The following is a 16,198-nucleotide window of genomic DNA, read 5'->3' as shown; positions in this document are numbered from 1 at the left end:
TTCTGCAAATGTAACAAAGATAATAAAACCCCCAGGGAGAAAACTTTAAAGTTTGATTCTTTAAATATGAAAAACAGACCTGAAATATTTAGCTAACAAGCTAACCACGCACAGGGCTGCATGCCACAATCTGCGCTAACGTTAATGCGGTTATGGCGTTCATGTCATTTCAACGAGATTAACGCTGACAGCACTAGCTGATACAATGAACTACTGGTAACTGCAATCTCATAAATCTGAGTATAAATAACTTTTTTTTTTTTTTTTGCCACAGGCAGCTTTAGTGTATTTCACCTGTTTTCAGTTTAATTATGAGCACAAAAAAATGCAAGCAGGCTTTGTCTAAAGTGCTGTACCAGTATGACAGCAGCCGGAAACCTCAAACTCTCAGGAGAGACATTTAGAGGTCATTTCTAGCTGCAGTTAACGATACAGCTGATCAAACAGCAGCATTGATGCTGGACTCAGGACTAAACATTTTGGTGTTAGTGTAGCAGATTTCAAATGGAAGACTACGTTGTGAGGACAGACACAGACTGGCTGGAAACTGGATTTATTTTCTAAAAGACAAAGTGCAGCAGCAAAATCAGTGTCACGCAGCAACAGCAGGCCTCTCCTCGTCCCTGTTTAGCACAAGTAAGGAACACATAGACGGATGGTGTAACAGATAAAAGGCAGTTCGTATTATTATTTTCCTCGTTCAAAGTAATCAAAAACACTTTGGCCATAAGAACTAATACTTAGTAAAGAAAACACATAATAGTACAGCGAGAGGAGCTACAGAAAGTGTGCCTTACCAGTGGGGAGTCCATGCAGCTCGACCGGGAACCCCCACACAGCATGTTTACAAATGGTGTCACACTGATTAATGCCCCACTTCAACAGTGACATGTGGAACTAGAGGTGGGAATCACTATGCATCCCACGATACGATGTTATCACAATACTTAACGCACGATACGATATTATTGCAATTTTTTAAAAATATTTTGCGATATTCAGATTCTGTACATAAAGGTAAACTTTATCAATATTCATTTTATCTAATATCAAAGTCTCGCACTCAGTCTTTCTCTCATTTCAGTCATTTTTATTGTTGACAAACTGAACGGTCAGAGCACAAAAACCTTTTTTGTAACAAAATATCGATTTCTGCCGTCCCTGTATTGATACATTATTAGCAAACAAAATATCACGATACTACACAGTATCGATTTTTTCCCCACCCCTATGTGGAACCTTAGTTTTACAAAAATTAACTTTACATAATAAAAAAAATCTATATACAATACAGTTTTGAGAATGTTCACACTCAGTATATTACATCTCAGCTACATTAGCATCTGCGCTAACGATTACTGCTGAAATTCAACAAATGTAAGAGAGCCACGTGCAGGTTTATGACCCTCAGCTAAAAGAGCTAAACTGTTATAATACAACAATAAATCAAATTCACTGTGGTTTAAAGGCAAAGAGGAAGTGTTTTAATCAATTATTAAATCATAGAAATATCAAAGGTGCATTAGTACGTCTGGTAATGACGCACAACAGATCAGCTGCTGCAGGCGAGTGACGATCTGTGAGGAGCAGACACAACCTGGCCCTCCAGTTAATGAAACCTATTTAAGAAATATTAGTCGAATAATAGAACTGGTCAAAAGGGATAAAATTATAAAAAAAATTATGATTAAAACAAAGAAATGTCTGTTAAAATGAAATGCACGATGAAGGCATTAAGCCAGAGCTCCTCTCAGACAGTGTGGTGCTGAACTGTGGAAGGCCTCATGAAGAATTTATAATTCAGCGTGAACGTTAAACAGCAAACAGTGAAAGAATTCAAACCAGGCGAACTCGTTTCAGTCGACATCCGAGCAGCAGAACTCTGATTTAACCGTTTTGTTCTTCAGGAAGACGATAGTTACAGTAACTGAGGTGCCAAAAATCACTGTGAGCTTTCTATTCCTGCTTCTTGGCTCAAAGTGAGTCCCTGTAAACTATGAATCACTCTGCCATGTTATGTAGGAAGGCTCATGCTTAGAATTTGCATTTTGCCTGTAAACATATTTTATACACTGCACATATTTTGATTGAGTTCCGTAAGTCTGCTGAAATCGAGCCTTTTTATCTACATCGGTCAGTCTTTTCCTGCAAGGTGTCAGGAAATAAAGCACAGAAAAGATTCAGCTGTGAAAATTTACATTTTCATTGATAAATTGGAGTTTGTCATCGAAGCTGGCCTGTGCCATCAAAGTTTACTAATGAACGGTGAAACTGCAGTTCCTGGAATGGCCACTGGAGGCTGCCTACATGTTTAGTTAATCCTTTCATGTTTACAGCAGCTGCTACGGATAGTTCCCCCACAGTTTTTACACTTGGTTAAGGCTTAAAGTAAGGGAGCATGGCTGCTTATACTGACAGGTGTTATGGCAAACTTATCCATGTCTGTGCGTTGCATCTGTACTGTTTTCTCCTGCAGCTCATTAGGATTAGTTGGTAAATTTGCTCTCCACCATCTGGCTCTAAATAAAACACCAGGACAGTGGCCAAAAACGTGAGTCCAGAAACCTGCAGGATCCTGTTAATTTGTGCTATATCTTGTATATAATATCCATTGTGATAATATATTTCAAGTTATTGTTTTGTAAAGCAATATGTAGCTTGTTTTGTATATATCTGTTTCTTCAACTTCTTTTTTGTAGCTGATTGTTTAAAAAAATGACTATACAACTCATCGATGTATTGATGGCTCCATTTATCAGACTAGTGATCCTATCTATATTTTTGGTAAAATTATGTGCAGAGCCTTTTTTTTTGTAAAACATTCAATCTAAATTGAAACATACGGGTCAGATCTATTTTGTGACGGTAGCGTGCTCAGTTTGTCGTTATGCTAATCACCTTTCGTTTCCCTCCTTCTGCCCCGTCCTTTGTATGCTCAGATTTCCGACAGCCAGTGAAGGTAACGCATCCATCAGCCGTGGTTACCGGACCGAAGGGGACAGAGCGGCACCGTGAAGCGTTCATTCATCCCCGCAGAGGATAAAAGCAGCACAAGCTCTCATTGTAAGTGGTTTCGGTCATTGAAAAGGCTCGCTTAAAACCTCTCTGCGGCCGCCGGGAGCCCCAGCACGGCCGGTCCAGTCCGCTCCGCGCGGTGGCGGCAGGAGCTGGTGCTGATTTCCGGGTTGTCGTCTTTGTGCACACGGCACACGGCTGGTGCGGAGCGCACAAACCCAACGTGTTACTGTTTACCTCCAGTGCGAGTTTGTGTTTCGGGTCAAATGCAGCCACGCGTGGCTGCTCGTACCACCGGGGATGTATTTTGTATGTTTTATTAGCCCTGTTTGAGCGGCCGAGCCTCGGCAGCACAAGGCCCAAGCCTGGCCCGGGTCATCTGGCAGATATCGTCTTTGAGCATCCTCCGAGAAATTTAAGAACTAACCAGGGGTAGCAGCGTAGCTAGCCGGCTAAACCACCGTTTAAAGGGGAGGAGGTGAGCGTCTGTGTGAGCGATATCGTCACTCATCGTTAAAATTGAACACCGCACACTCGTATTCATTAATACTAATACGATCGGTTTCTTATTTTAAGCTAACTTCCTAATGATCTAAACCAGCATCCGCTAACTTGGACGAACGGCACACCAAGATCCATTCAGAAAACGTCTAATTTTAACATTTCTCCTCGTGTCAAAGGACGCGTACTTCAAGTTTATTGTGATAAAATTCTTTATAAGCTGCTGCTTAGATCGGCTTAAATAAAACCTTTTTTCTGCACAGTGATCTCATCTGCTGTGCAGTTTCCATCTGTCACGGTGGGCTGCCGGTGTTTCTATTGTGTCATTTATTCACTGTAACTGTGGCGCGCATCTGTTCCATCTGTAGTTACTTACTGGGTGAGTCTCGACTGCAAGTTCTTGCAATACTTGAAGTTGAGGACATTTAAGCAGTAATGTTGTAGTGAGCACTAAAATCCCCTTTGACTCAGTGAACTGTTTTCACTTCCTTAGAAAAGCAGAGTCTCAGTCTGTTTCTTTGGTTTCTTATTTAGAGGGTGAAATGGTGAATCCTTTAAATAGAAACACAGACAGACATGAGTGAGTAAGCTGGGGAATTTCTGTGATTTCTGTTTATACGGCTATACTTGAGAATGGCGTCACCTATAGGCTGTGGGGAAATTACCACGCATTCGTGATTATGGATCCTTCATTAGTATCCTGTGATGAGTGCTGGAGCTTACTATTTTAATATTAGGTTTTAAGAGTAGATATTACATATAAATAGGTGATATAAATATGTAATAAGGGTTGTTTTTGATCAGTTACCCGTGGAGGGGGGGAATCTAAAACCGCGCCCTAGTTAAACCTAGCTAAAGCAAACGTAGTCTCAGAAGATAAATGTTACTTCAGATAATGAGTGCATTGGAAATCTGTTCAGATAATATGAGATAGACTCTATTTGTCTCAGAGATGGGAAATTTGCAGCAAAGTGGACGAAGCAGCATGCCTAAGAACAACAATACTGTGCAACAATCGAAGAGAATATACACTATATAAGGGAGCAGAAATTTATATCTATATACACAGTAGTGCAGTACACTGGTAGCAGAATATTACAGTTTCAATGTTGGAGTTTATTTTTCGTCTATGATCACTGTTAATTAGTTAATGTCCCCAAATGATGCCCCATGCTTCATTGCTCTGTCTATAGAATAAATCAAACATCTTTTGGGAAATTTCATCAATAATCAATAATTAAAAAGTTTCAGTTTCATCTACTGCTCAGCTCTCTGGTGTACGAGGGGCAGCCAATCAGAAGAATTTTGGCTTCAGGTGGGAGGGGCTAATAACAGTTTGTAGAAGAGGATAAATTGAGGACCCAGGAAGGCCCAGGATAAGATGTCCACCGATTACACAAGGACTGTAATAGAGTCCAAGAATAAAACAAATGTAATCGTTTCACTCAGTGTTGCCTCTTCCTGACGTGTCAACATGTCTACCGTCTGTTTTTGTCCACAGGAAGAAGAGGAGATGAGTGCAGTTCTGGTTCTGATGTTTCTCTTCGCCGTGAGTGGCGACTCATTAGGCGCCGTTACAGACTGCAGCGGGTCCACGATGGAAACCAACAGCGCGGTTCGTTTACTGTCCTCTGTCGTCGACGCCCAGAGAGCCGAGCAGAGCCGGAGGGAACACCTGGAGGCTCTGTTCAACAGGTGAGCTCCTGGCAGTGAGACAGGTGGAGCTGGTCCAGCAGCTGGTTTGTTAGTCAGCAGCTGAAGTCATCGATCGTCAGTCTGTGTGTTAGCTGCACAGGTGGCTGCAGGCCTCACATATATGCGCCATGTTTAATCGTTCTGTTCCATTAAATCTGACAGATATGGAGAAAACGGCACCATCTCTCTGGCCGGGTTAAAGCGCCTCCTTCAGAGTGTGGGGCTGGGTCGCATGAGGACTGTTATGGTGCAGCATCACGAGCAACCCGGACACCATCCCCACCACCACCACCACCACAAAGGCCACCACCATCCCCATGAAAGCAATTCTGATCACCTAAAACAACTTTCACAGCCCCCGAAGTTTCCAGACACCCCCGACAACCACGACGGTGCCGTGGGAAAGAAAAGCGAGGATCCAGATAGTCGTCTAAACCTCTATGACAAGAAAACCACAGTGGCGGCGGTGGCTCAGGAGGTCGGCACCACGGTGACATACAGAGCTCAGCACGTGGTGAAACAGCAAGATGGAAGCCAGGGGCGACCGTCAGGGGAACAAACGACCAGGATCGCCGTCACTGAGAGCCAGACACAAGCAACCGCAAGCGGCGACAGCGAGCATGACCGCGATCAGGATCGTCCCCACGGCCGCAGCCAGAACGGTTCAGAGGTACGATACTGGTTTCTGGCTCAGTCGCAGTCAGCAAATCAGCTGATGTCAGCCGAGATGTTTGTACTCGTACACGTGATAAATCAAGTCTCTTATCAGGTGTTTTCTTTACTCAATGTTTTAATTTTTCCCCCTCTAGTGTCTGAACGCCTCCTTCATCCTCTCCTCACACGGGATGTCTCAGGAGGCCGGCGTCACGCTCAGAGACTTCAGCTTTCTTTGCCCCGCCCTCCTCAACCAGATCGATGGAGGAGCGTGCGTGCTGCACGGAGACGCCTCGGCACACGGGGCGAGAGGTAGGACCAAAACTCCTCATCAGTATCTCCAGGAAAATGTGTGCAGCTGCTGACTGATCATCACTTCGGTGTTTCATACCAGAGAAATAATAAGAAAGCAGAACAAGAAAAACAAGCATTTTATTTTTTGTTGAGTCGAGATTTTCTTGCCTCTGCTGTAAAATCGAATGACTGACGTCTTCTTTAAGCAGACTCTAGCTGCTCTTTGTTTGAAGCTGTTGGGCTGAACGGTGAACCTGGCTCAGCGTTTGCGGCACTTTGTTGGATCTTCTGGTAAAATCACATTCCTGTTGCATGACTCGCTCGCTCCGAGTGTGACAGTGAACACGTCTGTTTGACTCCGGAGAGCGCTGACTCTGTCCTGGAATCAACAGGCTGCTCAGTCACGTCACCAATCAGAATCATTTTGGTAACTCGATTATTTTACACAGTTATTCTTTAAGAAACGTGCTGTTACTGAACTTCAACATGGGACCCTTTACAGGCAGTTTCTTTAACCGTCACTATAATTCAAATGAAACCAAACAAAAACGAGGTGGAGGAGGAGGAGGACAGGTTCATCTGGTCAGGCGTTGGGCCTCTATTGTGACTCCAAAGGTAAAGGGTAGTGATGAGTTAACTCGAAATAATAACTAAATGTGAAGTGAACGGCTGGCAGGAAGGAAAGAAAAGAAGGAACATTGAATGCAGCACGGTCTTTGTTTTATCACCAAACATTTGGATTCAAATTAAAATAGTTTTGCTCCCAGTGCAGCTCCGTCTGTCTCCAGGCCTTCGAACATCTGAGGAAAGTTCCCACCAGGATTAAACCCCTCAGGCAGGACTGCAGCTGATTACTGCTGTCAGACTCTGACTTTGTGGTCTGATTGCTGTGATCTGGATATTTTGATCCTGATATTTGATTTGATGGCTGGAAAAAACAGATCCGAGTGTTTGGGAAATGTTGCCACCGACTGGGAATCAGGAGCATTTTGTATTTTATGATGAACTGTTTGCTTATCATCATCATCATCATCATCATCATCAGTGTGTTTGTGTTGAGTGTAAGCCTGTGGTGTTTAATCTGGTGAACCAGTTTAAACCAGTTACACTCTGTCACAGTGTCCCGTCCTCTGACCTCAGCCTTACGGCTCTTTGAATTTGTAAGAATGAAGTAATAACTTCTGAATTTCATCTTTCCTTCTTCCTGTTTTTAGAGCATAAGCATCACAAGCATGCTCACGGTCACCATGGAGACCACAACCACTCAGACCACGACCACAGTGAGCACATGGGCGGGGAGAACAGCAGAAACATCACCACGGGTACGTTTAATGTGAGCCGTCTGCACCACCTAATCCTCCTCAGTGTGGGAGGAAAGTTAATCTCAGAAATATTATTATTAATAATATTTCTGCTAATATGAAATGTAAACACGGTATTTGTATCACACTTTTTAAAATGCAGTCATAAAGTTTGGATATGAACATAAAGAACTGGACATATTTTAAAATGCAAACACAATCAAGCACATGTATAAACTAAACTGTATATGTCGATACAAAGTCGGTCTGAGGAGACTGAGGCATGTTTTTAAGTTATCAGCTGACAGTAAAAGAAACAAGACTGGGTGTCAAATCTGAACCCTGGTGAAAAACAACTCTGGAGGTTCTTAGCAGGAGGTTTGATGCTGCTGCGAGGAGGCCGTGTAATGACCGAGCTCACTGTACAAACACTGAGACTGAGCTTGAACATTAAAACATCCAGTTAGTGGAAGTTGTGAAGCGTTTACTGAGGTCAGAGAAGCTGCTGATGTATTCAGGAAGCCACAGCTGTGTGTCAACAGCGTAGTAATTGTAAGAAGGATGGATGACGACATGTAGTCTGTAAATGTAATTGTGAAATGTCCGATAGTGTGATGAAAATGATCTGACAGCGCTGGTGTCAGACGCTGCAGATGAATCAAACTAAAACTGATTATTCATCGAGCAGCTCCGTTTGCAGACTCGTGTCAGGTGAGAGCATCTTTGAAGTGAAATTTGTGGTCCTGTGAACGTGTCCGTCCAGCGGTCTGCAGTTACTGTTTGCACAGCAACAGAAAGCTGAGCTGCTGGACGTGGACGACCTGTAGAGTTCATCAGGGAAAGAACGAATAAATGATCAAAGATAACACAAATACAGTGAGGACACTTCAGACTGCGACTGCTCGAGGGCCGCCTCTGTGCTGCTGCAGCAGAGTGAAACCAGTCTGAGGACATGACTCAGGGATCGCTCTGGGTCGGCACTGAGTTTGTGCCTGAAGTTGAAGAATCACAGCGTCGTGTGCTGGAAGCAGAGACGGTGCGGTGTTTACTGTCAGCAGCGTTTTGATGTTCCTGAAGCTTGTGTTTGTGTTGCAGCGTGGGTCGGCGGGTTCCTCTCCATCACCATCATCAGCCTGCTGTCTCTGCTCGGCGTCGTCCTCATCCCGCTCATGAACAAAGTTTTCTTCAAGTTCCTCCTCAGCTTCCTGGTGGCGCTGGCCGTGGGCACGCTGAGCGGCGACGCCTTCCTGCACCTCATCCCCCACGTGAGTCCCTGCAGAGTGCGACCACCTGACTTACAGGAAGTCTTACAACACGTGACGTTCATGCTCTCAAGTTAAAGTGATCAATGACTTCAGCTGTTGAACGCAGCGGCAAGCGAGCCAGCAGACAGAGGCTGCTTAGCTGCACGTTTGTAAATCTACTGCAGCCGTGAGGTGAAGCGAGTGTTCGAATCCCTTTTTTATCAAATTTGACTCTTTGTCGAGCTCTAAAACCAAACCTGATCTATCAGGTAGATCACGTCTCTGATTCTAATCAGCAGCCGGCTGATTGATCAGCCTCTAATTATTCTATTATTTTATCATAGTCTTGATTTTTCCAGTTAAAACTCACTGAGACTGTAAACGTCTTGTTCAAGAGCGATGTGGACAAAAGGGAAGCGGCCATTGCAACGTGTTTACACATTCATAGACACACGCAGACTCCACACATTATAAATGAGGATCATATGTCACGTGTGTGTGTGTCATGTGTGTGTGACATCATACGCATTCAAAGATCACAACAAGCACAACTTTAAATTATTTTTTAAGAACAGTCAGATAAAGAACATTTTGTAACCGTTTACAGAGATTTGTGACAGTTTTTCTGTTTGCTTTTGTTCTGATAATAAAGAGCTTCATCATCATCATCATCATCATCATCAGTCGATGTGTAAACATACATGAGATACTTTCAGTCTAATTATTTAGTTCTTGCTGCTCCCCCTGTGTCACATATTTATGCTAAGCTAACGCTGTGTGATCAGTCTCAGGGAGGCCACCATCACCACCACGAAGATGCAGCGATGACGGGACACCATCACCACGAAGATGCAGCGATGACGGGACACCACCACGAGCATGAGGAGAACCTGGACGCGGTGTGGAAGGGCCTGACGGCTCTGAGTGGCGTCTACTTCATGTTTCTCATCGAGCACTTCCTGACGCTCGGAAAGATGTACAAGGACAAGAAACAGAAGGTCAGAGACGGCGAGTTTCTCTAACAGTCAGAATGACGTTTAAGACTCCTGATTCCTGTTGTTCGTGCAGACAAACTGTTAAACTGACCGTTTAACACACTGAGACCTGAGTCACATCATGCAGCCCGCTCTTACTTAGAATTTAGTTACTTAAAAGCCCTCAGTTAATAACCAAAGGTCAGAACAGAGCATCATACAGTCACAGTCTTACAGGCAGACGGCCTGTTTGTCAAATGTCAGCTGCAGAATCCAAACATCCTGATGTCAAAGTTCAGGATCTTTCTTCGGGGCTTTGCACAGATCTTTGAGACAGCTTCACAGACGTGTGGGAGATTTCATTAAAAAAGCTCTTTGATCACATAGTTTACATGCAGTGTGCGGCGCAGCCTTCTGCCATGAAATTGGATGAACACAAACGCCTCAAAATTTCAGTTTTTCACAAAAATCCCCGACTCAGCTCAAACACTTTGAGGTTTGGCTCTGAGGAACATATTTTGCTGTCGTCGCCTTTTTTCAGCTGAGGGAGTTTCTGAAGTCCGCCTCCCCTGCGTGGCTGCAGATCGCCGCCGGCGTTTGGTTTCAACATGACTTTGCAGTTTTGTATTTTTTGAAACGTCATGAAAAATCGATGCATCCTCTGTTTACGCTTTGCAACGATACAGTCGGACACGAATGGTCTGATTTAGCATCAGCTTTCCTTCTCTGTGCAGTTAGAGTTAATTGGGACACTTTGCACACAGCAGCTACAAAGTTGAACAATAACTCTTTGTAACATGTTGATTTTCTGTTCTGATTGTTCACTCTTAAAGGAACTATTTATTTCTCATCTCATGGGTTTTTTTGTTGAGAAGTTGGTGTCTGACTTGGAGGTAAAATGAAGGCGTTTAAGCATTCATGGTAATTGTAAATATTCTGGCCTACAAACCTTCGTGCTGCTGTCAGAAAACTGTAAACTGGTCCTTTCATGTTGATGTTGATGAGTTTGTACGAACTCCACGCAGATCCAGAAGAAGTGTGATCAGAACGAGAACGCGGATCCAGAGAAACAGCCGGCGCTGGAGGAGAACCGCGTGAAGCCGAGTGAAGGTGAATTATTTCGTGTTTTGTTCAACAACTCAAAGTGAAGCCGAGCGTCACTCGAGCCGAGAGCTGAGATGTGTTTCTGTATGGAGGCTTGTGTCAGCTTGGTGCATGTTAACAACTGTGATGTCACGTTTGGCGTGAAGGCTTTAAGAGCTGCAGGTCGCTCCACCATAGAGAACAGAGCTCTGACCTCTGAAACGGCGCAGGCGGAGGTCGACCTCCCGGCCTAACCTGACCAGATCTCCATATTGTGTCTCCAGATGTGGAGACTAACGGCGCCAGCACGTTTGGCGACCACTCGAGCAGCCTGCACGGCAGCAACGTGGCGGAGGAGGAGCAGGTGATGCTGGCGCCGCAGGTGTCCTTCGTTTCGCCGCAGGCTTACGGCCGAGCGTCGGGGAGCGCCGCTAACTACACCGACGAGGACTGCGAGAACAAATGCCACTCCCACTTCCATGACACGGTTGGCCAGACGGACAGCAGGCACCACCACCACCACGACTACCATCACATCCTTCACCACCACCACTCTCAGAACCACCACCCGCACAGCCACTCCCACTCCTACTCGGAGCAGCACTTCCAGGAGGCCGGAGTGGCCACGCTGGCCTGGATGGTCATCATGGGAGATGGACTGCACAACTTCAGCGACGGCCTCGCTATCGGTGAGTAGAAGGGTCACAACCCATGATGTCACTTCCTCTTTAGCTTCAGTTTTTTGTCTTGAACTCGTTTAACAGCAAACACACCAGTTTCTAACCAATCAGAGCCCAGCAGGGTTGGTTTGACGTGAATAAACATGGTGCTGAGAGTTTGTCATGTCACCACAGGAAGTGACCATTCAACAAGTCATCAGTTGGATATTTGTCTGCAGGAGAGAGATGAAGTTATATTTGTGAGGGTGTTAAAAACTAAATATGTGGTTATGTTGTCACTGATGGGGATGAAATTCTTGAGCCTCAGCTTAAGGAACCAGTCAGTGTCTGATTACACCTGAGGCAGGTGTGAGTGGGCGTGGTCTGCAGTGATAGGCAATACAATATGGACCCAAACAGGGCGGGGCCTAAAATGGATCCCTGTGGAACGCCGCAGACCGAAGAAGCTGTTTCAGAAAGCTGATGGAAAACAAGCTGTTAGTCAGATATGAGCTGAACATACTCAGTGTGTTACCACGGATACCAAAAGACAGGAAATCAACGTTTCACGATTCACAAGTCGTACAATGAATGACTCACATCAGCAATACTCTAAAGATGCAGAGCTGTGATGTCATTTCAAACCAGACTGAAGAATCTCAACAAAGATTAAGAACTTCGGATGAAAGATTGTGGCGTTGGTCCAAAAGTCTCTGAAGACTCTGGAGGGACAGATGTCGTAATTAGTGGGTTTAAACTTCTCAACAGTTTGAAGTCTGGAAGCGAGACTGGTTGAAACTGATGGGAGTGGAAAAGTAGAAACATGAGAGAGTCACGGGATGAAGCGTCAGTTCGGTGCACAGAAATCATTTTCACAGAGTAGGTTAGAAAGTTGGTGCACAGCATATTTAACATACTTGACCACTGACGGCAGAATTAGTAATGTTAGAACAAACTGGTGATTAAAGTTAAACGTCAGGAGGATTCACCCTCAGCCACGGTAAACAGTGACATGAAGGTGTGCATTTTCATGCTGATGTTTGCCTCTTGCTGCTGCTGGTTTCTAATGTTTATCTGTTTGCAGGCGCTGCGTTCAGTGAGGGTCTGTCCAGCGGTCTCAGCACGTCTGTGGCTGTTTTCTGCCACGAGCTGCCTCATGAGCTGGGTGAGACTTTTTCATCTTATCTCAGTGGAACATTTTCTCTGTAAGCCTCAGTCTTACCTACATAAAGTCCTTTATTGTTGCGGTGGAATAAAGAGATATTGGCTTTGAAAGAGTGAAGAAACCCTTCTTTCAGACTTTTAAACATCTGTTCATTTAAATATGGAAACCTTTCACTGGGAGGTCACAGCGTGTTTATTTTGTTATGAAATCAAAATCAAAAATCAGGCACTTAGTTCACAGCCTGCATGTGTTGGTCGCAGCTGATTCCTGCGTTGTGCAGTCGTTTTGAAGCAGTAACATCACAGTAAGAGACAGACAAGGTTTAAATGTGTGGAACAGCAGAAGCTGAAGAGCTCGTTCCTTTCTGCAAAAGCAACGCAGCTCATTTACTCAACCACCTGAAAATACACCACAAACTGCACGATCTTTAATGCATGAAGGCAAAGAGAAACAGTGCAGTGGTTGCAAGGCTGAACCAACCAACACCAGCTCAGAGCGAGCTGTGCAGCACGTCTGTCTTTGTGCACAGTCCTGCTCTTGATTCTTTTCACGTGTTTCTCTGATGTTAGTTTGATTTATTAGTTATCCTGTCCTTGGACACGGTCTGATCCTTAATTTAGTTCACGGTCAGAGGTTTTATCCACATCCATCATGCGGGTGCAGCAGTCGTAGTGAGTAACAGTCTTCTCCGATTCTCAGGTGACTTTGCGGTGCTCCTGAAGGCCGGCATGACGGTGCGTCAGGCCATTCTTTACAACGTGCTGTCGGCCATGATGGCCTACCTGGGCATGATCACCGGGATTTTGATTGGACACTACGCCGAGAACATCTCCACGTGGATATTCGCCCTCACAGCCGGGCTCTTCATGTACGTGGCCCTGGTGGACATGGTAAGTGAGCATTACCCTCCAGCCAATCAAAAGGGAGCATCCACTCTCACATCCTGATCCATAGAGCGAGAGGTTCACTTTTAATGCTGTGAAATTTAAATGAATATTCCACATAAAAAATGTTCCTTTTGCTTGACACTAAATGCAGAGTTCAGCCTGAGATGAAGATACTGCCATCATTTTATTGGCATCTCATAAATCGTAAAAATCCCGTCATATAAATGTCTGTACGTCTGAAAAACAGCTGCAGGAGGGTTTAGTGCTGGAAAACACAGCAGAGCTTCTTTCTCCTGAACAAAGGCGCCCTCTCGTGGCTGTCGCCCTGCTCTACACTCTAGAAAAGCTTATTCGAATTTTTTTTTTACCTCCTAGTGGTGTAACCGGGTACTGCAGCAGATGTGCGGTGCATTGTCCGTTCATTTAAACTAACGTCTCCTCCTCCTTCATGGGAAAAGTTCCTGTTTTCTGCAGAGGGTCTGTGAGCCTGAGACAGTTTTCTTCTTTCAGGTCCCCGAGATGCTGCACAATGACGCCGGCGACCACGGCTTCAGCCACTGGGGCTTCTTCCTCCTCCAGAACGCCGGCATCCTGCTGGGCTTCTGCATAATGCTGCTAATCGCCATTTTTGAGCACAAAATCCAGCTGGACCTGGGATACTGAGAGGCAGTCCTTCACGGGCATTCCAGTACCGCCATCAGAGTTGTAGTGTTTTTTTTAATTGTTGTTGATAGACGCCTTGAGTTAGTTTTTACTTGTGAAGCAGGAAAGCAGCAGCTGAACTGAGCCCGTCTGCCGCTGAGGCGCCGACCTCGGCCGGCTGGAGGTCAGCTGTTCAAAAAGGGTTCAGAAATATTTTTTTTTAAGTTTTTTCTTTGTGTTAAACTTGTAGCTGTTTTTGTCTTTGTCAACAAACACGCACGACCATCACAAGTGGGAAACACCTGGAGTCCTTCCAGGATCGCCTGTCACCAGTTATCGTTTCATATTTATGAAGAATTCATGAAGGAGAAACTGTTGCTTTCAGCCGCCCGGAGCTCTTCTGAGGAACCTGTTTTATTCTGCTTTTGCTGCTTTTGTGTCTGTTTTTCTTCTTCTGCAGCTGAGTGAGCCCGATCAGTGTTACAGTGTTATCCTCTAACTGTTTTTCCTTTTCTCTGCGACGCTCTGGACAGATTTCTTCGTCACAGGCTGAAAGTGAGAGTGACGTTCACGTTGCTTCAGTGTCTTCCTCTCACTCAGGTCATCAGCCAGTGTCTGAAGCCGCAGTTTGAAATCTGTCAGTTAATTTTAAATCCTGTGGGTTTAATTAATCTTTAAATTTAAATATTTGCCAACAAGTAACCGTTACACTGAGTTTTAAAGGTGTTTGCAGCCAGCTGAGTTGTGCTGGTTGTAAACACCTTTGTTTAGCTGAAGTTAAACTCTGGAACTCATGTAAGGAAGTTGAACTTTCCGTTTCCTGTCACCAGCTGGAAGTCCGTCCAGTTAATGAGAAATCTGCGACATGTTACCTGAGCTCTCTACAGGATGAAATCACAGACAGGCTTCAGATCTGATATAGAAATTAGTGAGTATAAAATAAATCTTCTGTTAATCTACTAAAATTTCTGACGTGTAAACGATCCGCTCGTTCCTGTGGAGCCTGTTTTTAAAGAAAAGCAGTTTTTGTTCCTGTCGTCGAAACAGTCGATTCATGAAAAACTGAAAGGTGATGATTACAATCAAAAAGGGGAAACTGAGCAGTCTGCTTTTTTTCATTTAAAGTTCTGCTTTTTACATTTATTTGATTGTCAAGAGTTAATGTGGCAGCTCAACGTAAAACAAATATTTCTAACAAGTCTCTGTTACGGCCTCGTGCTCCAGCTGAACGTGGACTCGTTTCGAAGCATCTTGTTTTAAAGGTTCACGGTTCGTTTTTCAGACGCTGCTCTGAGGTTTAGGTCAAATCACGTTCTCCTCTTAAAAGAAGAAAAATCCCCTCAAAGAAAAAGTTCAGACTCTCACTGTGCTCGTTACATGTGGACCATTATGTGTGTAGTACTTCAAAAGTATGCAGTTCATTTGACTTCCTGTGATGTTGATTGTGAAGATCGAGGATCATACAAGACGTGTTTAAAAATAAAAAAGAAGTGGTTTTAAATTTGTGGGGAAAAGTACGGAAACCAAAAAAGCAGCGACTTCATGTTTGTGTGTTTAATGCTTCTGTTCATGAAAGGTGGATAAAATCATACAGAAAGGACAAAGAGCTCTGCGGTGAAGGTTTCGTTCAGATTTCATGCTCTTCCATGTTTGGCCTGTGAAATCATCATTTTTACTTGTCTTCTGTATTTTATTTAAACAAAGTTTTTTTTCTGTTTGTGGTAACACAAAGTAAAAGCTGTCGTTTCTGTATCACTGAGAAACAACCAGCTCACACCTCAAAACCTCCTGGAGCTCGTCTGCACTCTGTATCCTCAGTTACTGGTGATTAAACAGATGTATATTTATGGTTCTGCAGAGCTGTTTCAACCTGTTATTTTGTCCACCCCTGTCGCTGACCGCAGAGCCCTTCAGGCATCTTTGATGTCGACTCGCTGTGCTCTGACATTCCTGAACACCAATAAACTTCACACTTCACACCACCTGCTGCTCTGTGCGTCTGCTTTGGCTTGATTTTAGTTGTTAATCTTTCGATTGAGGTCACATTTGAACGTTATAAAAGTCACGTTCGTTTTTGAACTGAT

General features: G+C 44.3%; 1 protein-coding gene across 6 annotated transcripts; it reads left to right on the top strand.

The window, feature by feature from the left end:
• The first annotated feature begins 1,754 nt into the window (after positions 1 to 1,754).
• Positions 1,755 to 15,891, top strand: slc39a6 (solute carrier family 39 member 6). 6 transcript variants are annotated; one of them, XM_085388848.1, is made up of 13 exons: positions 1,755 to 2,551; positions 2,940 to 3,063; positions 5,018 to 5,211; positions 5,374 to 5,881; positions 6,021 to 6,177; positions 7,374 to 7,481; positions 8,556 to 8,725; positions 9,490 to 9,702; positions 10,704 to 10,788; positions 11,046 to 11,450; positions 12,505 to 12,585; positions 13,285 to 13,475; positions 13,983 to 15,891. In XM_085388848.1, exons 3-13 carry the CDS (start codon positions 5,030 to 5,032, stop codon positions 14,133 to 14,135), a joined length of 2,253 nt encoding a protein of 750 aa, XP_085244974.1. In that variant the 5' UTR covers positions 1,755 to 2,551; positions 2,940 to 3,063; positions 5,018 to 5,029; the 3' UTR covers positions 14,136 to 15,891. The 6 variants fall into 6 exon arrangements, with proteins under 6 accessions (XP_085244974.1, XP_085244973.1, XP_085244976.1 ...); XM_085388847.1 differs by lacking the exon at positions 1,755 to 2,551 and adding an exon at positions 2,580 to 2,784; XM_085388850.1 differs by lacking the exon at positions 1,755 to 2,551 and having other exon boundaries at positions 2,580 to 3,063; positions 9,490 to 9,542; positions 9,576 to 9,702.
• Positions 15,892 to 16,198: the final 307 nt, after the last annotated feature.

The sequence above is a fragment of the Rhamphochromis longiceps genome, linkage group LG18 (genome assembly GCF_057381845.1).
Source record: "Rhamphochromis longiceps isolate RC_006_pf linkage group LG18, R_longiceps_female_GT1.1, whole genome shotgun sequence".
Taxonomy (NCBI): domain Eukaryota; kingdom Metazoa; phylum Chordata; class Actinopteri; order Cichliformes; family Cichlidae; genus Rhamphochromis; species Rhamphochromis longiceps.
This window is presented reverse-complemented; position numbering and strand designations above follow the sequence as displayed.